Consider the following 26,944-nt stretch of genomic DNA (forward strand, 5'->3'; position numbering starts at 1 on the left):
TCCCTCCATTTGTGCTGCCTTGTAGAGTGTGAGGCTACATTAACAACAATGTATTAACCCTTAAGGGGTCAGCTGAGTGCTAGTTCATCATTTAGCAACAAGGCATTCCCTGGGAAATATCCCACGCTCTGACTTCACCACCGCAACTAAGCTTCACAATCATCATTGCTGTGTACAGTATTAAATTGTTTGTTTAAAACTTATACTGTGTGTGTTTTAAATATAGTAGCATTTTTCAGGAACATAACTACAACGTTAAGTGAGGAGTTACTGTACCCTACTGTTGCCCAACTTGTTAAACTATAGCATAAAAAGTTGGATTGAGTTCCATTGAGAGTTTCCAGTCCAGTAATACTAGATTCCAGTAATACTTCTATTCCAGGAAATCTAGAAGAATAGTTGTAGATAAACATGCTTTAGTTCCAGAGTCAGAAAATAGTCTCTGACCGTGTGAGAACTATTATATGTTAAATCTTTGGTTTTCTTAGAAACTCTAGTTTTGTTCTCTCATGTCTGCTGTGTCTCTCATGCCCAATTTTTAAACACATCCTTTAGTTTAAGAAATTAATGGTAGGCAATCAATAATCTCAGCTTTCTGTTTTCTTTCACTAATCAGGTGCACGCTCACAGTCTACACCTGTTTTGTCCAAGCTTCTGGAAATGAAAGATATTCAAGAAAAATTAAAAACAAAGGAGTCTGAGCTAGACACAGTAGAAAAGGAGCTGGCAAGCTTAAAGAACATTGCTGAAAAGTAAGGGTTACAATATAGACGCTTGTATAAGTTCTTTTTCTCTTTTATTTATATTTATATAATACTGTAGGAGCACAGAGGATCAGATCAGGTTTTGTATGAAAGCCAGAATAGTGTGGCCACTTCACTACACAATTTCATGGGGAGGCAAGGAGATTTCTGGACAGCATCTGCAGGAAAATAGTAGCAATAAAAGCTTATATTGTTGCTATGCTTGGGAAAATAGCATTTTAGTACACACTGGTGCTTTCCTGAAAACTGTATTCAGTTTTCTGCTTTTCCTATTCACTGAAGTGCCAAATGATTTTCCTGTGGTCCTATTCTGTAACTCCTATCCAGAATTTCAGCTTCTAGAGAATAAAATCAGAGTAGGTGAGAGTTATAAAAACACTGAAATTACAACAGTATCCCCCCAAATATTTGCTATTTGGGAATTTAAATTAGATCTTACTTAGAAAATATTTCTGTGTGAATTTCAGTTAAAAATAATTGTGGAATCTTTCTTTTTATTTAAAGGTCTTCTATGAAATATACGTAGGCAAATAAGAGTCCTTAAAAATAAAGTACACTTTGCACATGTTGTACTTATTTTTCAAACCCCGTTTCAACCATTTTAATGATTTTTCCCAAAACGCAAATAAACTGAGCAAACCAGATTCAAACTTAGTTTTTAATGTTTCTATGGCACTTTCATCGAGAATTTGCTCTTGTACAGCTAAAAAGATTTAGTTGTCATTTAGACATCTTCATTTATTTGCTTTTTGATAAATAGTGCAGTTGCTGCATGCCCACTAAGAGGAGTCCGTTTAATTAAGCCACTGATAAGTAGCTCTAGTAAGGTTTATGTTCTTATTAATGTGTTTGCACAAACATTTTCCATTTATCTGAAAATCCTAGTTATCCACAGCCATAGTGTGTCCCCAGCGTAGCCTTTGGATAATCAGACATTCATATACATGAGCATGCTATTGTAAGTTTCAATTTCATGCCAGTCCCCAAGGCTGGAAGAGAGAAAAGAAGGAGCGGGGAAGTTGCTGCAGAAGACGGGAGCCTCATGGGAAGTGCTCAAGCAGCACTAGGCACTCTCAGCCCCCAGCTCTACAACCACCAGTACAAATAGCACGGGCTATGCTTAGCTCCTTCCCCTGGGGCTCTCAGTGCCAAGAAGCACTCAAGCAGCACCAAGGAGACCCCTGCCCTCTGCAGCTGCTCCTTTCCTTCCCTGTTTCCTCCATCCTCAGGAACTGGCATCACTGCAGTATGAAAATATGAAACTCCAGTTTAAAATAGCACTTACATTTATCCGAGTGTCCAGTTATCCAAATGTTTTGGATGTCCCCCAGGCCATTCAAATAAAAGGAATTCTACCATAATTGGTGAAACTATACAGGGTTTATCATTGCAGATGTGTAAATGTTCGTCATATTATCCTAAAGGATATGGCATGAGGTTTGAAGGCAGAAACTCCCAATTCATGGCTGATCCTCAGCCTCAATTCTCCTCATTGTAAAATGGAAATATAAATACTTGTCAATTTATCTCATGTATAGCTCGAAAATATAAAGCTCTATGTACCCTACATAAGTGGTATGCCTGTAATTTATCACGCGAACACATCTGATTATGTCTACTATAATCTGCTAAGATATCGCCAACTGAAGCAGCAGTGGGAGATGAAATCAGAAGAAGCAGAGCTATTGCAAACCAAACTTCAGCAAAGTGCCTATCACAAACAGCAAGAGGAGCTGGACACCCTTAAGAAAACCATTGGTGAGATGGCAAGTTGCTGAAAATGTGAAGGACATTATTTGGCTATTCATAGTGGAATCCTTTTATTTGCTTTTGAGATTGTATAAAGCTAATAGCTTTTAGATGCCATTAAAAACCTGAAACTTGTTTTGTAGGAATTTTTGTTTAACAAATACAAAAGATGTTACAAATTAAAATAACAATAGACTGACTAAAATGAGGATACAGTTAAGGTTGCTAATTTTTTTGTATTTAGGATTTGCACTATACATAGTTTGAATCCTGAGAAATTATTTGAAAAATATTAGTTTTCACACAGATAAAGGAGATCTGGAAAGAAGGAATAGCAAAAGCATACGGGTTCAAGAGGAAGAAATAGGCAGATGTAGTGGGAGTGTCTCAAACACTGTCAGGAGTGAAGGAATTGATAGGATACCAAAGATTGGTAGACTACCATTCAGTGAATTAATTTGTTCATCTTGTGGTATGTAAAATGTATATTTATCTGGCATATAAAGGGAGAGCTTATTTATTTTGTTTAACTTAATGAACGAATTTCAATCTTGCTTTATCCTCCCATATATTTTATTTGTGCTGTTAGTATTTGGGCAACATTTACACTGACCCATGAACAAGGGAACACTGAAATTGCTGATCTCATAACTTAGTAAAAATTCTTATTAGCCCTTTTTTTGTACTAAGCCTTTGTTAAAATTGATTTGACACCTAAATTATAAGTTTGTGTGTAGAAGTTTAGTTGGGCTGGAAGAACTCTCAGGTTCAATACTATACTTTTCGATTCAGAGGAAAGTGAAGAGACACTAAAGAAAACCAAGGAAATCCAAAAAAAGGCCGAAGAAAAATATAAAGTGCTGGAGAACAAAATGAAAAATGCCGAAGTGGAGCGTGAGAAAGAATTGAAAGATGCCCAGCAGAAGCTAGATGGTGCCAAAAAAAAGGCAGATGCTTCCAGCAAAAAAATGAAAGAAAAGCAGCAGGTAAAACAGCACTGTTGGTAGCAAGTTTAACAATCCTGAAAAATGGCCATAGTGGAGCAGAAGTGTATGTGGAGGTTTATGATTCTCTTAAACCTTATCAGTTTCAGTACTTGGATATTATTTTGTAGTCATCGACATACATAGAAATTGGTGATACATGATTTGTTCTAGAATCATAAATATGCTCCATCCTCCCTTTGTGCGGCTGTCTGATTATAATGATATTATAGTTGTGGTTGTGGCGCCCTTGACTTTCAACCTTTCTTCTGCAGCCTTTACTCAGAAGCAAGCTGAATATTAAATCTTTCTATTCAAGTGTAGTCCTTAATACGTGTTCAACATGTCCTCTGTTTAGGAAGTTGAAGCTTTAGTTCTGGAATTAGAAGAGCTAAGGCGAGAACAGGCCTCCTATAAACAACAGATTGAGGCTGTAAATGAAGCTATCAAATCCTACCAGGATCAGATTGATGCTATGGCATCTGAGGTGTCCAAGACAAAGGTAGGTCTGGCAAAACCGGAGGTACTTTCGATACCAAAGACAACTTGGTTCTGATATTTTTCCATCTGTGTGTAGCTGGGAAGGAAGACTATTAAACCTCATACTATAGATTATTCAATTTGATATGGATTTTTCCTCCCACCACACAAGAAGTTCATAGCCTATAGGACCTTTCTGCAGCCTTTTTATCCTTTGACTGAATTTCACCCTCAAAGAATTTCTGTATTTTCCCCTTTTTTCCTTCTAGTCATTTTCCTTGATTCATAATAAAGGTATAATATACATTGGTTAAAAAAGAGAAGTGATTGTCTCCTTTGTTTTCCAGGCATCTGTAAAGAAAGCTCAGGAGGAGCTGGCTAAGCAAAAGGAAGTAATCACAGCTCAGGATAAAGAAATTAAAGACAAATCTGCAGAGGCTGTAAAATATAGAGAACAAAATAATGAATCACAGCTTAAGGTTAAAGAGCTAGAACATAACATAAACAAACACAAGCGAGAAACTACTGATGCTGCTGCCAAGGTATCCCAGAACTCTACCCGTCTTTGCCTCCGTAACCAGAGGTGGTTATTTCAGTCACCATGGGCCACGGAAATATTCTCCTTTATCTAATAAGCATTGTTATACTGGTACATCCTGAACTCTGAGAAACATCTCAGAGGAGGGAAAAGTCACAAGTGTTTATCCATACATTGTCCCATAGGCAAACAGAGCATATCAGTATGGGAGACAACCAATGAAGCAGATGTCATATCTGTCGGACAAACCAAGTACCTATTAAAGAAGGTTGACTTGGAGACACAGTGGCAGAGCATTGTGTTGCCATTTGGGAAATCTAAGTTCAAGTCACAAGGTCAAACTCCTATTCAAAAACTTTCCTCATGTTTTGACCTTCCTGACTTTTCTTCAGCACTTGATACAAGCCAGTGTTCTTTTGATGCTCAATAAAGCTGCATTTTGTATACTGAGGTTTAATGTTGTAGAACAACTTAGGATGCTGATATTTTTCATGTAAATGCTCTCAACATGTGTACGTTTGTGCATGTTTCCAGGTGGCTAAACTGTTGAAAGACTATGAGTGGATAGCTTCAGAGAAACAACTTTTTGGCCAGCCTAACACAGCGTATGATTTTAAAACTAACAATCCTAAAGAAGCAGGCCAGAGGCTGCAGAAACTACAGGAAAAAAAAGAGAAGTTGGGAAGAAATGTCAATATGAGAGCTATGAACATGCTTTCAGAGGCAGAAGAAAGGGTAAAGATTTCTTGCTTTAACCTCAAGAGTCTGGACAATTTGTGGCATATCTCTTTGTTTAGGGGCAGTGTAATTTCTATCACCTGCACAGTACTATTCAATGCCCCACAGAAGTAAAGTGGTTTGCTTAAGCTTTACACATTGTCTAATTCAGAAGTCAATAGCATGACCCATTTTATTTATTCTTGGATGCTAATATATTTTTAACTGACTGTGCATCAGCAATTGATATTCAGGAAAATCCTGACTTTCAGTGACAAAAGGTTAGTTTCCTTCTAAAAAGTTCCATTCTAAGTCTGAGTATATCAGTCCAGCATTACTATGTCTACTGCAATGCTTGATTGAGTATTAAATCCAAATGAAAACCTTGCCAAAAATATGGGCTGTAGTCCATGGTGTTTCAGGAAGAATTGGCCAGTTGACATTTTAGTATCACTATAGTTGGCTAGGGTTGGTGCATTTTTCGCAGTTAGGAGAAATTATCCTTTTGTACCAATTAATAGGTAAAAATGACAATGACCCACTATTCACATGAGGGAGAGAAGTGTCCCTCAGGGTTTAGTTTCACCCTTTTGTTAATTGTTGTAGCAAATTTCTAGAATATATTTTAGAATAAATTACTGAAAGCCTTGATTCTGCAAGAAGTTATACACACATTCTTAAGTTTACTCTTTTAAGTAGGCCTATTCACATGCTTAAAGTTAAGCATTTGAGTATTTACAGGATTACAGCCAAACATATCCAGTACAACGTTAATTGAGACCAATTTTCTCTAATTGAACCAGTATAATGACTTAATGAAGAGAAAAAGAATTGTAGAGAATGACAAGTCTAAAATACTTGCAACTATTGAAGAGCTTGACCAAAAGAAAAATGAAGCTTTGAACATTGCCTGGCAAAAGGTACGTTATTTCAGATTTAGCTTTCACATTTAGAGTGTTTTTTTCTAAACATGAAAGATCAACTTTATTCCTTTTTTTAGGGCTGTCAAGCGATTAAAAAAATTAATTGTGATTAATTGCACTGTTAAACAATAATAGAATACCATTTATTTAAATATTTTTGGATGTTTTCTACATTTTCAAATATATTGATTTCAATTACAACACAGAGTACAAAGTGTACCATGCTCACTTTATATTTATTTTTGATATTTTTACAAGTATTTGCACTATAAAAAAAACAAAAGAAATAGTGTTTTTCAATTCACCTAAATACAAGTATCAGAGGGGTAGCGCGTTAGTCTGTATCTGCAAAAACAACGAGGAGTCCGGTGGCACCTCCTTGTTGTTTTTGCTAATACAAATACTGTAGTGCAGTGTTTTTATCATGAAATTGAACTTTCAAATGTAGAATTATGTACAAAAAAACCTGCAGTCAAAAACAAAACAATGCAAAATTTTAGATCCTGCAAGTCCACTCAGTCCTACTTCTTGTTTGTCTGAGTGATTGGCTGAACAAGTGTGTTTACATTTGCAGGAGATAATGTTGCCCGCTTCTTGTTTACAATGTCACCTGAAAGTGAGAACAGGCGTTCTCATGGCACTATTGTAGCCGGCGTTGCAAGATATTTTGGTGCCCAATGCACTAAAGATTCGTATGTCCCTTCATGCTTCAACCACCATTCCAGGGGACATGCTGGTGATGGGTTCTTCTCGATAACAATCCAAAGCAGTGCAGACCCCGATGCATGTTAATTTTCATTATTTGAGTCAGATGCCAGCAGCAGAATGTTGATTTTCTTTTTGGGTGGTTTGGGTTCTGTAGTTTCTGCATCGGAGTGTTGCTCTCCTAATATTTCTGAAAGCATGCTCCACACCTCGTCCGTCTCAAATTTTGGAAGGCACTTCAGATTCTTAAACTGTGAGTTGAGTGCTGTAGCTATCTTTAGAAATCTCACATTGGTACCTTCTTTGTGTTTTGTCAAATCTGCTGTGAAAGTGTTCTTAAAATGAACAACATGTTCTGGGTCATCATCTGACACTGCTATAACATGACATATATGGCAGAATGTGAGTAAAACAGAGCAGGGGACATACAATTCTGCCCCATGGATTTCAGTCACACATGTAATTAACACATTTATTTTTTTAACAAGCGTCATCAGCTCAGATGCATGTCCTTTGTAATGGTGGTCGAAGCATGAAGGGGCATACGAATGTTTGGCATATCTGGCACGTAAATATCTTGCAGTGCTGGCTACAAAAGTGCCATGCAAATGCCAGTTCTCGCTTTCAGGTGACATTGTAAATAAGAAGCAGGCAGCATTATCTCCCATCAATGTAAACAAACTTGTTTGTCTTAGTGAGTGGCTGAACAAGAAGTAGGACTGAGTGGACTTGTAGGCTCTGAAGTTTTACATTGTTTTGTTTTTGAGTGCAGTTATGTAACAAAAAAAATCTACATTTGTAAGTTGCACTTTCACGGCAGAGAGATTACACCACAGTACCTGTATGAGGTGAATTGAAAAATACTATCTTTTGTTCATCATTTTTACAGTGCAAATATTTGTAAGCAAAAATAATATGCACTTTGATTTCAATTATGACACAGAATATAATATATGTGAAAATGTAGAAAAACATCCAAATATTTAATACATTTCAATTGGTATTCTATTGTTTGACAGTGTGATTAAAACTGCAATTAATCACAATTAATTTTTTTGAGTTAATCATGTGAGGTTACTGCAATTAATCGGTAGCCCTAATTTTTTTGCATATGCAATACACTTATGTCCATGTAGACATAATTGTGCCCTTTCTTAGTACAAACCTCTATTGCCCACTTGCTAGATTTTTCAAATAAGCACCCTTTCACATAAGTACCTTTTTTGTGCTTTCTCCTGTGCTGCTTCTTGCACCTGAGTGTCTTAACCCCCATAAACATCCATTAAAAGTTACTTGTCCTTCAGATCTCTCCTTAAAACTCCTTTGCTGTGATGTCTACAGAAAACTTGACAACAGTTAGGTTGCTGGCCTACTATGATGCCAGCCAATATTGTGTTGTTTCCCTTGTACTCCTCCAATGGTCAGTCTGTTTATATCCATCTGTTGTCTCCTGGCTTCTGTTTATATTGTAAACTTCCTGGGGTAGGGACCATCTTTTTGTTCTGTGTTTGTACAGTGCCCAGTACAGCAGGGTCTTGGTCATGACTGAGGCTCCTAGGTGCTACAATAATACAAATAAAAAAATTGAAAAGATTAAAAGTAAAACCAGTTATTGCTTTTTTCCATTAATTTGTACTCTAAGGCATTGTCTGTTTACCTATGATCAGCAGAGCCGGGGCTGGGAGTGAGATCACAGCTTCAGGGGGGACTGTACGTGGACAGGAGTAAGGGGGCTGAGGCTGGGCACAGCTGGGGGCAGGGGCCGAAGCTGGGCCAGGAGCAGAGCTGGGTGACACTCCCACGTTGCCCCCTGTGGGGGCTAATCCTGGTCCCAGCTGCATCCCCCTCCAAAACAGTCCTTTGCGCCCCCTGGGGCGTGCCCCTCAGTTTGGGGACCTCTGATCTAGACCGTGTTTCTGTCTTGAATTATGTAACAAAGAGAGGATTCTGTATAGTCTGTCTTCTCACCATCTAGCACATGCTAATCTTGTGTTGGACAGCCAATTCCATCAGGTTAAAAGAAACTGACTCAATGGGGCAGAAATGAAGTGTTTGTTTATAATATTAGTTTAAGTATACAGCAATAGTTCATAATTCAAAGGCCTTTAGAAAATATTTGTGGTGGTCTGATTTGTAGGTGAACAAAGACTTTGGTTCAATTTTCTCTACTCTTCTACCTGGGGCCAATGCTATGCTGGCAGCCCCTGAGGGGCAAACTGTCCTAGATGGTTTGGAATTCAAGGTTGCCTTAGGAAATACCTGGAAGGAAAATTTAACAGAACTTAGTGGAGGACAAAGGTTGGTGTGATTTTTTTTTTATTTTTCTTATGCTTTTGTTTTCCTTTCCATCTTGCAGGGTGTCCTGATGATATAGGCCACACAGGTTTGGTCCTCTTTTTTCCCCAGAGGTAGAGGGTTTTGCTTTCCTTAAATAAAATATAGATGTATTTACCAATTCACATTTTAACATCCAGAGCATGTAACGTAAAGTGCTGAGCTAACCTTTATGTATCTACATAATGGAGACATTCAAGAACAAAGAGAAATTTAAATAATAGTACACTGCTTTTCACAGCTACTACGATAAACTGCAGGAGCACAGAGAAGTGGCATAAGTGAAATTAATTACAAGAGAGTTGCAATAACTGTAAAAAAAATGGATAGTACTGAGGAATTGATAATACTATTCCCATGTTTGATTTGTAGTCTCTGGCTCCTAGATATAATGTGTTCCTCTCCTGGTTCAAAAGATGTATCACCATGGCATTGAAAGCTCTGTACCCCTCTAGCATATTAAAGTGGGGAGTAAGCTGCTGTGGAGAGAATACCATTCTCTGCCAGAAGCTAAGCAGTGTCTTTTAAAGGTGGATCTGGCAACTGGAGGACTAGGAGAATGTTGGTGGGAGCATGGTGAAGGAAGCAGAGGACCCTCTTGAGGGGAAGGGAGAGAATCATCCAGAATAGCTACTGGCTAACATAGCAACAATGTAGACCAATGAGAATGTAGCAAAACTCACAATTGGAAATGGGTAAAACAGCATGAACTTCAAAGTAACAATTCAACCAGTCAAATGTTGAAAGGTTATTTTATATCTTTCATTAAGTTTTGGGCAGAAATCTGAGTTTCAGTATATCAAACCATGGTATTAGCTATCTGGCCTACCGCTCCAGAGCTTCTAGTATCTGTCTATGTTCACAGAATCTCCTTGCTGCAGCAAAACTGTGCTTTGATGGAGCAGCCAAAGTGGGGAGAGAATATTTTTTCCCCTGTAGCTTACACAGAATTAACTGTCTTTGGTCTGTTTTTAGATCTTTGGTGGCTTTGTCCCTGATCTTAGCCATGCTTCTCTTCAAACCTGCTCCAATTTACATCTTAGATGAAGTAGATGCAGCCCTTGATCTTTCTCACACACAGAACATTGGACAGATGCTTCGCACTCACTTCAGACATTCCCAGGTATGATCTTGCCAATAACAATATGTGGTAGTCTGTTTGTGTAGTTCATTGCTCTCCGAGATAGTGTGAGTATACAACTGGGGAAGTGTAAGGTGCTTAGATATTCTGGATTCATGAGGCCTAAAACATGGAGGTCACAGTGATGATTCTGCAGACTGTGAAACACTTTTATGGAGTCCTGTTCTAGTCTTCCTCTCACCTTCTAGTGTAAAACTCATTACTTTCCTCGTGTTGTTTTTCTTTGTAACCAGTTGCTGTAACCAACAGAGCTGGTACATAGCAGCAAATGGGAAGGGTTCTGTCCGTGAATTAATCCATCTCTTAAGATAAGGTCCACACTTTTTTTTTTAAGAGGTTTGAGGATTCCCGCTTTAAAAGTATAGCTTCTCTTCTTCTATTTTGGGCCCTTATGAAGTGTGCCAGGAATCAGTGGAGAGAATCTTCATATCATTCCAACTTAGGCAGGAAAACGTATAGAGCTGGAGGAGTTTGTTCTGGTGATCCTGTGTGTTCATGTGGTCCATGAAGGGTTCTTTATAGGAAAACCACACACAATCTGAAACAGAATCAGTATGGGTTTTTGACATACCTCACCCCAACTCCCCAGTCTGGTCTCTGTCTTCCTCCTGTTGTTGAGACTAGATTCTCACCTGCACAGTTTGAGAGCTCTGAACATACTACTTGTAGTAGCTGTATCCGTGAAGTGTTTTTTGCCTAGGTCTAAGCAAAGTGCTGCTGTGAAACCCACCCATGCAAAGTGGGAAGGACTGAAGAAGAGAGAACTATCTTCTGGCTGTCACAAGGGAGAGTTAAGTGCCCTTCCCAACTACGAGGCAGGAGGCTCACCTCATATCTGTTAGTTACAGGTTGTTTGGTCATGGTTTGATCTGAAATGAAAGGGCCTTGTTCAGCATCAAGGACTTAATTTGGGGTGGCCTAATACATGGGGCTTACCTTATTTTTTTGCCCAATCAAACAATCCCAACCCTAGAACTGGCCTTATATCTTGTCTCTCTGTTTTGGGCAGGGGAGGTTTCTATTTTGCTATGGTTTCAGGTGACATTTTCAGAACATTCCTGGAGAACTACTGCTCAGGACAGTAGCCAATTAGCATAAATGGAGCAGTGTATCTAAACTGTTGCTTTTAGACTATTTCCATACCTATATGACTTTATGAAAGCTTTATCAATCTTAATTTTAAAATCTCTATTGTCCTTTTACATTCAGATATGGTGTTCATGCTGTGGAAACATTTTTCTTTCTTTAGTTCATTGTGGTATCATTGAAGGATGGGATGTTCAACAATGCAAATGTCCTCTACAAGACCAAGTTTGTAGATGGTGTATCCACCGTGGCACGATATACTCAGGCACAGAATGGAAGTAACGTATCTGCACAGCAAAAAGCTGACAAGGCGAAACAGAAGAATAGACCCAGACCCTATGTGGATGCTTGAAGAGTAAACTTCCACCTGCAGCACTTTCTGTTGGAATGTCCTGTGTTTCTTGTCTTTATGTTGAAGAGACTGGAAATGTCATCATAAAACACATTACTAAATGGCCAACTTAAAAAAAAAAACCCAAAAAACCCTGAAGTGAGCATGAGGGAGTTGGTGAATACTCTGGCCAGTTTTATTTTATATATTCTCTAATTGTAATTCATATTGAAAATTCTCATTATACTTGGTTTTCTAAAGAGAAATCTGGACTAAATATCCATTTGCTTTTGCCTTTCCACTTGTTCATTTCTAGACACTTCCTCTGTTTTATCCTACGTACCTTCCTTTTTTGTTTCATATGTGAAATTCTAACTCTGTCCTCTACTCAGACAAAGCATTGCCATTGAACTGGCTGAAGCCAGGCTGACCATGAACAGTTGCTACTTCTGTATGTGTCCTACTCACAATTCAGTGTTTTCCTCCATTTTTAAAATCTGCTTTTTTCTTTCTATCATGATTCCTTAAAAACGAGAAGCAGGTCCTTGTATTCTGACATCATGTAAATGTGTGTGTGAAATTTCAGTAAGGTAGGAGAATAGGGACTGCTTAATGGAGTTCTTAAATGTTGTATCAAAAAGCAATTGAAAATACTTGAGTGAAGCTTGATTGCTAAAGAATACAACATAAAAATGAAATGCTAATGTTTATACTGCTGACTTTTTAAAAAAGCAAAACGGGAAAGGTAACTTCTTATCCTTCTAAGCCATGACTTTCTTACAGTTGCTAAAATTGCCATGTTAATATTTAATTTGTTTGTGTTGTTAATAAATGATTTTAGCTCAAACATGAAGCCTACCTTCACTTTTGGTTTCTCTTCTCACCTGGTAGGTAACCACTTAACGGAGTGGCATGTGACTATGATTGGGCAAGTTTTAAATAAGCTTGAACTATGTTACTCTGACTCGTCTTGGGGTTAGTTATGTAGTTCATAAAATCAGTGTCTAACGAGTTGACTTAAGCAAGAACAAAGGGAAAGATACTCTGCAGGAATCGTTTGATTCTGGATCAAACAATCTTGCTGACTTTCATCAGAATTCTTCGGATGGCAAACTACTGCTCAAAAGAGGTGTTCCCTCCATCAAAACTTACCTGGAGCTTTGCCAGGGAGGCATAAGACCTTATGCTCAAATAAATGTTAGTCTCAAAGGTGCCACAAGTACTCCTGTTCTTTTTGTGGATACAGACTAACACGGCTGCTACTCTGAAATCTGGTTTTCTTCTAAGTCCCTTAAAGTTGTTTCTGGAGCTTTTTGTGTATAGATGCTGGATCTGGAAAGGAGATCAGTAGATATGTTCCCTTGCAGTGGACAAATTCTCTTGTTACCTCAGAAACAGAACAGTAAAAAACCAGATGCTTCATTGTATCAGTCCCAGCAGTGATTCCTTTTAATTGGATATGCTGTCAATGCATCTTCAACAGTGCAGTACCTAGCTGGAACAAGTTTTGAACTTTTTTCATTTGCTCTTCCTGAAATCCCAGTCCACCTCTTGTTGGGCCCTAATCTGGTTTTCCAATAGTTCCATTTTACTGATCATTGTGTTGTTTAGTGAGTGGAGTTTTAGAAATCCATTGTGGCTCGGGTGGGGAAAAACAATGCAAGTCTGCCTGTGATTTGCTTCCTTGTCATAGTAGCTGTCTCAGCTCATAACAGTGTGTCCTAGTTGACTGTCTGGAACACCTGTGGGCAAAGGGTACGTCCAGCGGCAATTTGGCTGTGCGTTTACCAAGTTACTAATGGCACTTAGTCATCTCGTATTATGACCTGAAAATGATCTGTTCCTCAATGAGTAGCTCCCAGTTACATGCATATAGAAAAGGACCCTCACCTGCATCTATTAGGCCTGTTTCTGGCCAGGTCAATGTGCACTAGCTCAGTTCTACAGCAGGGCCTTCTTAATTTTTTTTTGTATGGTACAAACCATTGCTATCCTCATCTCCCTTAAACCAATCCTTCATTTGCCATAATACAGACTTTCTCCCACTCTTTAACGTTTTTGATGTTAGGTGCAGTGTGGAGGGTAACAAGTAAGGGATACAGAGTTCTCACTGAAAGGAATGGTTTGTAATGCTTAAAGAGCTAGAACTAGAAGTTGATTGACGTTGAACAAAGATCACCCCCGTCTACTAGCATGGCAAACGAAGCAGGTGATGCCTCATGGCTTGTATCATTGAAGACAATAAGCAGCCCCCTGGAGCAAGTAATTCTGCACTAGCTGACACAGTAAAAAGACCTGTCATCTTGTTTCTTTGAAAGTTAGAAATCTGAGAACCAGCTACCAAGCAGCAATTTAGGTGCTGTGATACTTCACATTACAACACCTAATGTTTTAGGTACCTAGGAAAGCACAGGAACAACACTGTGATAATGGACAAGGTTCCCTATACAGTGAACTGTGACAGAGAGGTGCCTTAGAATGCAGGGAGCTGCCAAAGCTACCTCATGTGAGATGCGGTGTGTCCTAAATCAATCCAGGTTGCAGGAAGTTGTCTAGCTCTGTTTAGTGAGCCACAACCCACCCTCTGAAATCAGCTCGATGAGGTGCTGCTGCTGTTGGCTTAAGTTTTAGCCCAGGGGTTAGAGCACTTGCTGGAGATGTGGAAGACCCAGGTTCAATTCCCCCTTCTCTGCCAAAGTGGGAGAAAGTATTTGAAGAGGTGGCTCTCTCACCTTACAGCAGCATGGGCCAACCCCTGAGCTATGAGGTGATCGGATGTAGAGCTCCCTCACCCTCTCCTGTTGAAGCAGTGTCATTCTGGGTCCCTTTTTAAGATAGACTGAACTAAATACCAGTTCAGTTTGCCATGTTGGCTTGTCAAGCAGTATAGCCCTTTAGAACTTGTCACACACAAACTGTATAGTACTGTAATGAGTGATATAATTACTAGGGCTGTCAAGCAATTTAAAAAAATTTATTGCAATTAATCAAGTGATTAAATCATGATTAATTGCACTATTAAACAATAATAGAATACAATTTATTAAAATTTGATGTTTTCTATGTTTTCAAATATTGATTTCAATTAAACACAACACAAAGTGTAATCAAAAAATAAAGTGAGCACTGTAAATGTATTTACTGTAAAAAAAAAGATAGTTAAAGTACTGTAGTGCAATCTCTTTATTGTGAAAGTTGAACTTGAAAATGTAGAATTATGTACAAAAACCCCTGCATTTAAAAATAATACAATGTAAAATTTTATAGCCTGCAAGTCCAATCAGTCCTACTTCTTGTTCAGTCAGTCACTCAGACAAACAAGTTTGTTCGCATTTGCAGGAGATAATGCTGCCTGCTTCTTGTTTACAGTGTCACCTGAAAGTGAGAACAGACATTCACATGGCACTGTTATAGCCAGCGTCGCAAGATATTTATGTGCCAGATGCACTAAAGATTCATATGTCCCTTCATGCTTCAACCACTGTTCCAGGAGACATGCACCCATGCTGATAATGATCCAAAGCAGCGCAGACCGATGCATGTTCATTTTCATTATCCGAGTCTGCCACCAGCAGAAGGTTGATTTTCCTTTTTGGTGGTTCAGATTCTGTAGTTCCCACATCGGAGTGTTTATCTTTTAAGACTCCCAAAAGCATGCGCCACACCTCATCCCTCTCAGATTTTGGAAGGCACTTTAGATTCTTAAACTGTGAGTCAAGTGCTGTCGCTATCTTTAGAAATCTCACACTGCTACCTTCTTTGTGTTTTGTCAACTCTGCAGTGAAAGTGTTCTTAAAATGAACATGTGGTAGGTCATCATCCAGGACTGCTAAAACAGGAAATATATGGCAGAGTGTGGGAAATATATGGCAGAGCAGGGGACATACAATTTTCCCCCAAGGAGTTCAGTCAGAAATTCAATTAACACATTTTTTTTTAAATGACTGTCATCAGCATGGAAGCATGTCAGGGGCCTATGACTGTTTAGCATCTCTGGCATGTAAATACCTTGCAAATGCTAGCTACAAAAGTGCCATGCAAATACCTGGTCTAATGTTCAGGTGACATTGTAAACAAGAAGCCGGCAGCATTATCTCCAGTCAATGTAAACAAATGTATTTGTCTCAGCGAGTGGCTGAACATGAAGTAGGACTGAGTGGACTTGTAGGCTCTGAAGTTTTACATGGTTTTGGTTTTGAGTGCAGTTATGTAACAAAAAAAATCTACATTTGTAAGTTGCACTTTCACAATAAAGAGATTGTACCACAGTACCTGTATGAGGTGAATAGAAAAATACTATTTCTTATTTTTACTGTGCAAATATTTGTAAGCAAAAATAATACACGCTGATTTTAGTTACAACACAGAATACAATACATATGAAAATGTAGAACATCCAACATATTTAATAAATTTCAGTCAGTAGTCTTATTTAACTGCAAGGGTGATTAATCAGGATTTGGGTTTTTTTGAGTAATCGTGAGTTAACTGTGATTGACAGCCCTAATCATTACTGCAACACCACACTTAGTGTGCATGTAGGTATTGATATAGCTTATTTGTACAAGGTGCAGTTGTGTGTGCAGTGCACTTTATTTCAGAAGAAAAAAAAAAACCCCAACATGGCCTTAGTGAACTCTTGCTCTTCCTTATGGTTTCTGCCCTTTACCAAAGCTTGGGCAGTGAGCTGCCCAGCATTGTACACTGGGGGGGGTTTCCGATCACTTTGGTGGCTTTGATAAATAGCTCAAAAGGTGAGACTTTTGAACACTGCTTATTATGTAACTTTCAGCCTCACAGCCCAGTCCTGCCTTTGCTGACATTCATACAACCCTGCTGACCCCAGCAGGCCAGAAATGGCCATCAGTGCAGTCTATGCTAACTGGCAGTAACCCAGAGCTGAAGGATGAGACAGGGGCTTGAACTGCTCTGTTGGGTTGGGGACAGAGCGAGAACACCAGTCATATATGACTTGGGCATAACATTAATGCCAGCTTTGAAGGTTGGAAAGTGCTGGATAGTTGAAATTTTGACACAGCAATAGGGAAAAAATTACCAGTTGCTTCCAAGAACAGGTCATGCACCTTTATTTAATGTTACCTTTTTGGTAAGTGGGAGGGTTTTCTTTCAATCAGTCCATTTACATACGTCAACATCCAAGTACCGATCGCACTGAATTCGATGGAGACCTTGCAACATTAGAAAACGTTTCTTAACATACATCCATTTAAGCAAGAGCTTGCAGGTTAGAACGAGCACTAGTGTCAGACTTGCCCAGCTCACTCTTGTATACAAAGCAGCATTTCAGCAGCACAAGAAATGCCCACCTTGGGCAAAGTACAGTGTGGTTTACACAGTGCAATCACTTTCAGAGGAAAAACTCCAGGAAGGCCACATCTGTTTGTTCTTTTTTCCTGTCAAGTTTATAAATGAAAAGGGGGGGTGAAATCAGGCCTCAGACCTTGGTTTAAATTCATTATCAACTTCTGTGCAGGTAGGTTCTGTATATAGGCACATGCTTTAGAAGAATTCTGAATCTGTACTTTTGATCATTAAAAACATATTGCTTTATGCGTCAGAGATTCGAATACTCCATCTCCAGCTTCCCAATAATCCTGGCCCCAGCTGTCAATAGAATTTCTAGAACCTGTTCTTCTATGAACTATGCACCCCTAGCAGAATATGGCAGCTAGCCCAGTTGCTCTACCTATAGCTACATAACAATCTTAGGTACTTGCTCACAATACACGTCCCTGCTGAAATCAAGAGACTGGGAGTGCTTGGTTTACCGTAACCGTCTGTTGCTTTGAACTATATGAAAAAGAAGAAGTCAGACAAACAACGGTGACGGCAAAGCAACAAGGGGAATTCTCATTCCTACAAAAATGAGCTCTTGTGAAAAGATTTCATGGAAGGCCAGTTGTTTAAATGGTACCATCTTATGCAAGTGATTTGCCCAATAAGCTTTTAAAATGTACAAACGTGCTTGGTAATCCAAACAATGTAAACAAACAGCAGCTCCCTGCCGCTAAGTCATAGATCAAACATTTTAGCACCAGCTCCGAGGGATTGCCTAATGTGTGCTAATACACGATGCAGTAGCGCTGGCTGAGGTCTCAGATACAGTAAGTGCCGTAAGAGGCTTACCCCACCGTTGGCTGAAATTTTCTGATCAGAGGAGTATGGACTGCACTGCCCCTTCCCCTAGGTACCACGTCAGACTATTAAGCTAATACAGTAGCAAAACCATTGAACGTGAATTAGCACAGACCTGAGGGAAAGGCAGGTACTGAACGCTCAATCCTGACTGTGCCAGCAACCCGGAGCAATGACTGTTGGCAAGGTTATTTGCAAGATTCTCTCCCCCCTGTAGGTTAAGTCAGAAAGGGATGGGAAGGAGTCCTTAAGAAAACAACAAGACTTTCTCTGCTGAAATCCATGGCTGTGAGGTTGCCAACACTCATGATTTTATTTCATAATCACCACCGCGGTGCCCTACCCATGCTAAGGTTACAGGGGTCATTTTACATTTCTAAAGCCTGTCGTCACAGCATCCAGGTTTCCGCCTTTTGTCTGAGAAGAGAAAGAGCGGGGACAGGGTAGCATGGCCATTTAATCAAATAGAATTTTTACTCCATGTTAATGCAGATATGGTCTTTCTTATTAAGTGCAAATTAAAAGTATTTTCTAGAAACCAGTGTGAGCTGGCGACTGATAGATTATTCAGTTTGTTACAAACATTGAGAAGTCTACATTGTTACAGCTTTCCAAAGCAAGAACAGAGTTACAAACATGAAAAAAAACAAAACAAAAAAAAAAACTACTACTATAAAAATTTCCATCATGGCAAACTGAACACTCTGGAAAAACATTTTCTAGAAAAAGTTTGGGGGTGGGGAGAGTGTCATTTTTTGCTGCAGTTAAGGAGTGTCATGCAAAACAACTTTGAGAAGAGCAGTGTTCCCTACCTGTCCTGTCTTATAGATCCAAACCACCTCAGCCCCAGACAGTTCATTAAAGTGCTCTTTCATGTGCATACTTTTGGAGAAAATCATTGTTGTTTAAAATGTGGGAAGCAGGGATCCATTAGCTGTGAAGGGGGGCATGGATTTGCTAAATCCACTCTGAAGTCAGAGATGGAGGAAATAAGTCAACAATATTCTGCCTTTCACATTTCACAAAGGGTGGGAGCGTGTGCCAGGGAGGACCAGATTGGGCTAGCCGTGAGATGGGAGTTCTGGGATGAAATTTTGCCCCCAGTGAAGTCAATGGGGGTTCAACCCTTGTTAATGGAGGCAGGGTTTCAACCCTTGTTAATACAAATATTAGTTGCTCCCGATCTCCTGGAGAGACTTAAAGAATCACTATTTGGGCACCAAGTATTAAGCCTCCACATGCAAGGTAGGGTGAAAAGAAAATAAGCGTTTAAACTTTCCAGAGCTGTTGGTTCTTCAGCCACCTTCAACAATTCTTTACAGGGGCATTTGGGATCCAGAGTAAATTAAGTTACATCCTTTGCCTATTTTAAGAATCAGATGCTTCTTGCCCTTAATACTTCTTTTAGGTTACACACCTATAAGTCTTTTAGGGCACATCATTAGAGGTATTTACTGATCCAACTATTTTTTTCCACAACTTAAAAGTTGTTTACTAACCAGCTGCTTAAAACAGTAAAAATACAGTTAATGGGGAACAGAATTTAAGGCATTTTTTTATTTTGGCCAAGGAATGATGCATGCTACAGATTAATCTTCATTTCCCCACTTGGTTTTCAGATCACACTGCACTTGTTTTTGTTTTACATGGCACTTTGCTGTTGGTGTTTTACAATTTAGTCAAGGTTTTCAAGTGTTTTCTTCAAAAAAGATGCTTTCTCTTGCAGCTCAGGTCTGCTGTCCAATACCATGGTAGTAAGGGAGCCAATGAGGAGCTCTCTGCTTTCCAGCGGCAGGCTGTCCCATTGTTTAGACTCTGCGTGGATAAAAGGAGACAAGCAGCTGCATTTTCAAATGAATACCCGAATGATGCAAAGTAACTAGGCCCCCGGACATCATAAAACAGGAACCGCTTCGAGTTCTACGCATGATCCAAATCGCTATTCAGGGAGGAGATCCTGCAGGATTATCAACCACATGGGGAAAGTTCAGCCTGCCTTACACAATGCAAGTCCCATGGACTTCAACAGGAGCTGTGCCCACCAAGGCCTGGCTAAATGTGGTTCACAGGGCTCAGCATGAGGGAAAGAAGGGCTTGGGGGGCATTTGCTCCAAGTGTATCACGGAGAAGCCAGAAGAGCAGCAGGAAAAAGGAATACACAGCCCTCTTCCACTAAAGGAGACACATGGAGCTAGAGCAGGAACGTAAAGGCTCAACAGGAGAAAGTTCACTAAATAAAGAGCAACTGCAGGAACACACCTGTTTAGGCCTTAAAGGGGATGGAACCCCAAACTGAGAGGCTAAATTCAGCACAGGTGTTACAAGAAGAGGAGAAGCACTTCCTGCACAGCAAAGCCTCCTCCAGCCCTCCAGGGGGCAGGCAGCATTTCTACCAATGCCAGCCATGGAGCAGCACAGAAGGGCCAGAGCACAATGCAAAATCTGACACCTTGAGTCTGAGACAGAGCTGGAGAAAGAACCTCAATATCCTGACTCCCAGGCCTGTGCTCTCTCCACCTAACTCTCCGTCTTGAAGGGTTCTCACACCAAGGGGGACATACCTTGGATTCGCAACCTTGGATTCATCCACAGCTTCTCCAACCATAACTCAGAATTTCTCCCTCCCACTTTTCCCGCCTCCACCCCATGTCAGTGCTGCGCGGTCCTTCCAGGTGAGAAGGGCTACATGCAGCGGGTCGACGTTGCTCCTAAATCACCCAGCAGAGTAAATGCAGAGCAACAAAAGGCATCGCCTTCTCCGCCCTTCCAGGCCTTGGGGCCACACACACAGCTGGAATCTCAGACTCGGATCTTCCACATGATAAGCAGACAAAGAACCTCACCTTTAAGTCTGGTGAGCAGCAGTTCTATCACAGACAATGCTTCTGTTCTGATGGAGGTGTAGCTCCTATTTTCTATGGAGAAAGAATGCAGCCAACTTTCAAAGCTGAGTATACATCAGTGGCACAAATACAGCTTTAGCCATTTGTTGCCACAAAGTACTTTAGCTTTTGTAGCTCCGAACACTTCTGTCCATCATATGGCCAGCTCAGAAATCCCCACGGATAGTCAGGTGTATTAATAGCAGAGAGTCTGCAAATACACAGACTCCCCCACCATGTTAGAAAAGCATCATGCATCGCCTTCTGGTACAGTACACACAGTGCAACTGTTCCACATGTTAAAGAGGAATTGGAGGCTAACAAACACCGGTGAAATTTTAATACAGTCATATTCCTACATCAGAGTCCTTGAGAAACAACTCTTTATGTAGAGGAGTCTCCTTTCAATAAACTTGTGGCTTGGTAATGCTTAAAATAACCATCCGGGTATTTCCTAAATCAATAGGGTATTAGGTTATATGGGCTTTCACCCAGCGTCACCAGAGACCAAGTTGTTTTCCTGTGACCATAACTCGCACAAGCACTTCCATGGTCCTCAGCCCCTGGGGTGACATCCTTATCCCCACACTGGCCCCTTTGAGCCACATAAAAGGACGGAAGTGGCATAAAGGGGCCCTAAGAGCCCTATATCTGCCCAGGGGTCGATTCCCCAACACAGACACTGCAGACAGCCTTAGGGCGCCTTCCTTGGCCATGGGGTTGGGTGCAGGAGAGGCGTGTTGGAAGCATAGCAGGACTGGGGGGGCACAAACATGGCCTCTCTTAAAAGGTGCACCACAGACTCGCATCTCTGGTTTCCTTTTGCAGCCCATCATCTCCCACCATTCTGAGAGGTCTGGGAAGGGGCTGCTCCCCTTAACTCTGCAGGTCCTGGAGGTGCTTCACGGCTGGCCATGCCCCCTCCTCCCACTTGCTGCCAGATCTCCTACCTCTGCAGCAGTGAAGTGACAGTTCATTTGCTCCAATCTCTTTACTGTTTCCTGCCCTTTCCGGGCAGCAGTGGGCCTTTTCTCTGATCTCAAGCCTCCCTCCTTCTTCCTTGGTGGGGGTCTGTGCAGCTCCAGCCCCTGGAGCCTCCACTGCAATGCCTTTCTGCTGAGCTCCTTTTCCCCCTTACTGGCATGGCACAGCAGCTGCACGAAGGCCAGGGGAGATCCAAACAGTGCTCTGCCCATGAGGGAGCCTTCCCAGGATCAGCAGAGGGCGAATTATGCCCAGCCTCCTCCCATGCAACCAACCCTAGCACCCGCATGGGCGTGAGGCTCTGAGTCAGACAGACAAGCTAGGATCCCTCCCCATGACTCCACCCCGAAAAGCCTGACCAGGAGACCCAAGGCAGAACAGGGAGAGGCTCTGAGGAGGACTTCATCCAGATGACCCAGGGGTAAATCTGGGAATGGGCCTTGAGCACCCTCAGGGCTTATATCCAGCCTTCCCGCCACCCCCAGTTCGAGTCAGAAAATGGTGATAATGAGATCCCATCTCCTGCTCAAGAAGAATGGGATCCTGAAGGAGCACACAGCTAGGGAGAAATTTCTCCGGGCTCTGCACAAAGCAAGCCACGTCTGGGTTGCACTCTGGTCACCATCTCCAGCAAATCTCGCCAGAAAGTCAAAAAAGTCCACAAGGAATAAAAAGTGGGAGGAAAAAGAACAAAATAATCCAGAAGAGACACCTCCGAGTCAGACTATTCCTCCTCTGCCGAGGAAGGAGAGCTTCCGGGCTCCAAATCTGCGCAAGACTTGAGGAAAAAATGTAACAATTTTTTTTTCCCTCTGAGAAGTTTGAGGCCCTGTGCAAAAAGGTTGTGGCCACAGTCCAGATTGAACCTGAGCAGGCTTCCGAGGATGAGCCTAAAAGCAAATACCTTCCCTCCAAATCCTCCCCCGAGGCAGCAAGTCCCCTGCGCTCCTTCTTCAAAGACATAATCAGGGACAAGTCTGACACAGGTTAAATGTAGCAGCGATCACGACCTTTGGTTCTATTAGCTGCAAGAACCAGAGAATGCTCTCACTGAAGCCCAAAAGACCAATGCCACAGAAACCTCCCTAGCTAGGGAATTGTTCCCTAAGGACCTAACGGACAGGAGAGTGGAAGCCATGATTTTTAGTTCTTGATTTTTAAGCTTAACTTCATAACTAACATGAAAAATCCCGAACTGAATAAACAGTGGATTTATGGCTTATTACAACAATCTATAACCCACTAAACTATCCTACCCTCTAGCTTCTTCCCCGCCCCCTTATGACTGGAGAAGTGTGTTAATGGGCCACTTTTCCTTGAATGGTCCCTTGAAATATGTATTAACTCCTGCTAAACAATCTGTTCCGCCTTGTATTTAGCTGTGACATTTCCCAGACCCGAAAAAGAGCCCCGTGTAAGCTCGAATGCTCGTCTCTCGCCAACAGAAGTTGGTCCAATAAAAGATCTTACCTCATCCACCTTGGCTCTCTAATATCCTGGGGCCAACGTGGCTAAAACAACCCTGCATGTGACTTTTTATACAGCTTTGAAATGACTCATCTGATGGCCAGCTCACATTGCGCTGCAGCTTTGAACTGCCTCCAGAAACTGCAGAGTGCAGAGGAGCAACCCAGACATATTAGAATTATGGGAGACACTGCTAGCAGAAAGGAAATTCTTGGGTAAGAAAATTTCCATCCTAAACAATGATCATGGATATATAGGGCCAAAATAGTCTCTGGTACAACTCCATTGACTTTGAGGGAACTACACCAGAGATAAACATGGCTATTGTTTCAGGTGTGAACTTGGCCAAGCTATAAAAAGTCTGAATGAAGAGACTGGGAAAATTATGTTTCATTCAGTTCTCCAGTCCTACGTGACTCATCTTCTGCAAGGAGAACTCTTATGGGGGAAGCTATGGATTTGTAGAAAGTACAGTCCTGGAAGGAGCCACACAGCAATCTACCACCTCCAAAATCAAGGTATTTAGTATCGGAGACGAAGGGGTGTGCCTGCTCTAAAGGAGTCTGACACTTCTGGTCAAAGCGTCATGGGCAATACTGTCTTCAACAGCCAACCCAAGGGAGGGAGATTAAAGGGAACTCAAGGTTGTGGGCGATAACGTTACAGATTACACTTCACTGAACGTGTCCCCAGAGAGAGAGGTTCAAATACATCCACCAGCCAGCTCCCAGAAGACGAGCATTTAAACAAGCTGTTCATCACCAGCCACCTGCTGGGAAAATATATTTACCTAATGAGTGTGTGATAGATGAGCAGGTTTCCAACAGGATTTCTGTCAAAGCCCCGGGGTCTGAGTGCGCCTCTTCAAAAAGCATTAACCTAGCAAATTTAAAAGCAGTGTGAGACTCATTGTGCCGAAGGAAACAAGCCACTCTAAGGATCCGCTTGGCTGACTCGGAGGAATCATTACAGCCAATGTAATAGTGCATTTGTCACAATTTCATGAAAAGGACAAAATGCCTGAGTGAAGGCAGGAAATAAAAGTGAAGTACAAGCAGGAAAATTACCCTTGAAAATAGGCGTTCATGGCCTGTAGCACTCCAAGCTGCACTTTCCACGTACTGAGTTTCAGACGCTCACACATTAATTTGCACAGCTCTTGCCAATAGCAGCCTGAAAACAACAAATTAGGGTGGCATTACATTAATAAGGGGAAGGCAGATGTGTACTTTCCCTACTTCACACTAATATCGTTGTCTATGCCCATGCTCCAAATTAGATCAGTCACTGCAAGGAGCTCAAAACATCCTCCTCCCACAAAGGACCCTGAAACCCTGGTTGATCCTGACGGGGCAACACTTCCATACATGGAGGCCTAATCACAGGCAACCAAATCCACATTCTGTCATCTCAGTAAAAAGGGGCCTGATCATTCAGAGATGCTGAGCCCCTGAAGTTCCTGTTGACATTAGTGGAAACAGTGGGTGCTCAGCATCTGGGAAAACCAGACCACTTATTTAGGTGTCTTGCTTCAGACACCCCCAGTTAGGAAACATTGGCCTACACGTCCCATCACATCACTCTACGCCTTCAAAACAGCCTGGTATATGGCACTGAGTGCACTTGTAAGGACTCTTCAGGGGTTGGCCTGGGCAAAGACAGTCTGTGCAGTGTACATTTGTTGGAGTGCGAAAGACAGAGCATCTTCCCCAGTTACTGTAAATTACTGCCAGGATTGCAGCAACTGACCCCACTGCTCAAGCAAATGGCTCTTGAAAGTCCTGGACATTCCTCCGCATCCCTCAGCGTGCTTTCTGGTTGAGTCCCTTTTTAAAGCAAATACTCTTTGATCCACACACTGCCAGCTTTGCTCATTATTTGTCTGATCCAACTTACGCTGCGTCTCCAGATTCCTAGGCCAGGCCTTGCCCAAACTCTCAAAGGCACAGAGCAGAGATTCCATCTGAAGCTCTTTTTCTTTTTCGTTCTCGTCATCATCATTCTTTGGTGAACCGGCTCCTACGCTCTCATGAGAATTCTGGAGAGGTACCAGTAATGGGGGGAAGGATATTATGCTTTGTTTATTCCACAGGACGCTTTCCTAACAAACAGCCCTTGTATCTAGTCATTATATAATCCACCCACACCACACAGTTAGAGAACCTCAATTCACTGACGTTCTGTTGCCATCAGGAAAAGCTACAGAAATGTTACTAATTTCTATGCTGTCTTTCATCCGGAAGGACCCCAAAGTGCTTTAACAACACAGGGCTGAATTTTCACAGGGGCAGCATGTTTGTAGTTCCCATTGACTTCAGCCCAACCTGCAGATGCTCAGCACTTGAAAAAAATCACACTCTTCAGGATTCAGATGGGGGGGCTGCAACCAGCAGACACCGCACTGCCCAACAGTGGGTTTGGAGGAGAAATGCTATGCAAACACAGTGGGCAAATCCCTGTGGTTTGAGACAGTGTCATGGGATCTTTAGTTTCCAGCAGAGCAGCCAGGGACTTGGGTTTTAATGTCTTTCTGGAGAAGCACCGCACGGCACGGCACGCCGGAAACCACGCAGAACTCCAGTTTAGCCCCTCAACCTTCCTAGAAACTAAGTCTAGACAAATCAAAAAAGTGGGGACAAGGAGAAACTTGTGAGATTACAAGTGGGAGACGTTCACACCTGTACTGGACCAGTCTGAATGGGGAGAGCTTTTCAAACCATCAGCCCTGAGGAGAAAAAGAGCCCCACGGACATGACTTCACCCGGGCAGGCCTACGACCGCCAGCTGGTTTTAAAAACAAAGTAAATCAAAAAGCTGAAGCGTCACCTTCTTTATCATCGGAAAGACGATGTCCGCCAGCTCCTGGAACCGGTCTTCCTTTGTTGCTTTCAGCACATCTGCCGTACATCTGAGAGCTACCATCTTGTACTTGAGGTTCTCTTTGCGACACTCTTTCAGGACAGCCTGGACAACATCATTGACGCTGGGCTGATTAGGCACAGACATCTGCAACTCTACACTGAAACACCAGAAGCACATGGAAGGTCAAACACAAGTTACACCCCCCTGAGGCTGTTTGTTAAGTAAGCAGCTCCGACATCTTGAACCCAGGACCCCACACCCTTTACTGCCACAATTCACAGACTTTCCATCCTTTTTATTTTAATACAGGTTAAATAAAATGGGTTATTCCAAACACACAGAGTCTTACTGGTGCCAGTGAAGAGCTCAGAGCCTGATTGGGCCCTTTTCTAGGCCTAAGGGGCATGGTTGGTTCACAGTGCTCTAGACAAGATCTTCTGGCCATCCCCAAAAACATCCAGTAATTTGCCTGGAGAAGATGCAGCCCTTGGAGGTGCGTTCTAATGGCACTCTCCTCTGGGAAGTTTTTCTTGGAAGAGGGAGGGGTTCCTTGTCATTTGGTGGAGTCTAGGGCATTTGCAAATGGGAAAAATGCTGTCCAGGAGAATCTCAATGAACGAAAGTAAGCCCGTTAGCTCCAGAGTGTGCAAATCTCCACCAGAGGCAGGGAAATCCTTCTCCCAGCGTTCACCAGCGTACATACACACACCCTCCGTTCTAAGGGCAATGTTTCACTCTCTGTGGCTTCATTCTCTCTCCCTTCCTTCCCATAAGTACATTTCTGTACCTGAGCTCTTCCTCAGTCTTGCAGTATCTGTTGTTCCCTCTTCTTCCTCACACTT

The 26,944-nt window shown here is 41.6% G+C and overlaps 2 protein-coding genes across 11 annotated transcripts in view; one reads left to right on the forward strand and one right to left on the reverse strand.

Moving 5' to 3' along the window:
* SMC2 (structural maintenance of chromosomes 2) overlaps positions 1-12,598 on the forward strand; it is a 51,163-nt gene extending 38,565 nt beyond the window's left edge. For all 9 annotated transcript variants that reach the window (XM_075128842.1, XM_075128841.1, XM_048850799.2 and 6 more), the window contains 10 exons: positions 617-752; positions 2,398-2,522; positions 3,306-3,499; positions 3,855-3,998; positions 4,324-4,518; positions 5,049-5,249; positions 6,035-6,151; positions 8,997-9,157; positions 10,169-10,316; positions 11,584-12,598. In XM_075128842.1, the coding sequence (XP_074984943.1) occupies positions 617-752; positions 2,398-2,522; positions 3,306-3,499; positions 3,855-3,998; positions 4,324-4,518; positions 5,049-5,249; positions 6,035-6,151; positions 8,997-9,157; positions 10,169-10,316; positions 11,584-11,772 (1,610 nt within the window). In that variant the 3' untranslated portion in view covers positions 11,773-12,598. The remainder of the gene's footprint in view (positions 1-616; positions 753-2,397; positions 2,523-3,305; positions 3,500-3,854; positions 3,999-4,323; positions 4,519-5,048; positions 5,250-6,034; positions 6,152-8,996; positions 9,158-10,168; positions 10,317-11,583) is intronic.
* A 4,216-nt stretch (positions 12,599-16,814) lies between these two features.
* ECPAS (Ecm29 proteasome adaptor and scaffold) overlaps positions 16,815-26,944 on the reverse strand; it is a 91,534-nt gene continuing 81,404 nt past the window's right edge. For both annotated transcript variants that reach the window (XM_048850792.2, XM_048850791.2), the window contains exons 44-49: positions 26,067-26,259; positions 25,137-25,278; positions 24,308-24,413; positions 24,031-24,119; positions 20,751-20,822; positions 16,815-19,722 (exon numbers count right to left, since the gene is read on the reverse strand). In XM_048850792.2, the coding sequence (XP_048706749.1) occupies positions 19,583-19,722; positions 20,751-20,822; positions 24,031-24,119; positions 24,308-24,413; positions 25,137-25,278; positions 26,067-26,259 (742 nt within the window). In that variant the 3' untranslated portion in view covers positions 16,815-19,582. The remainder of the gene's footprint in view (positions 19,723-20,750; positions 20,823-24,030; positions 24,120-24,307; positions 24,414-25,136; positions 25,279-26,066; positions 26,260-26,944) is intronic.

This window comes from Caretta caretta, chromosome 5, assembly GCF_965140235.1.
Source record: "Caretta caretta isolate rCarCar2 chromosome 5, rCarCar1.hap1, whole genome shotgun sequence".
In the NCBI taxonomy this organism is placed as follows: Eukaryota; Metazoa; Chordata; order Testudines; family Cheloniidae; genus Caretta; species Caretta caretta.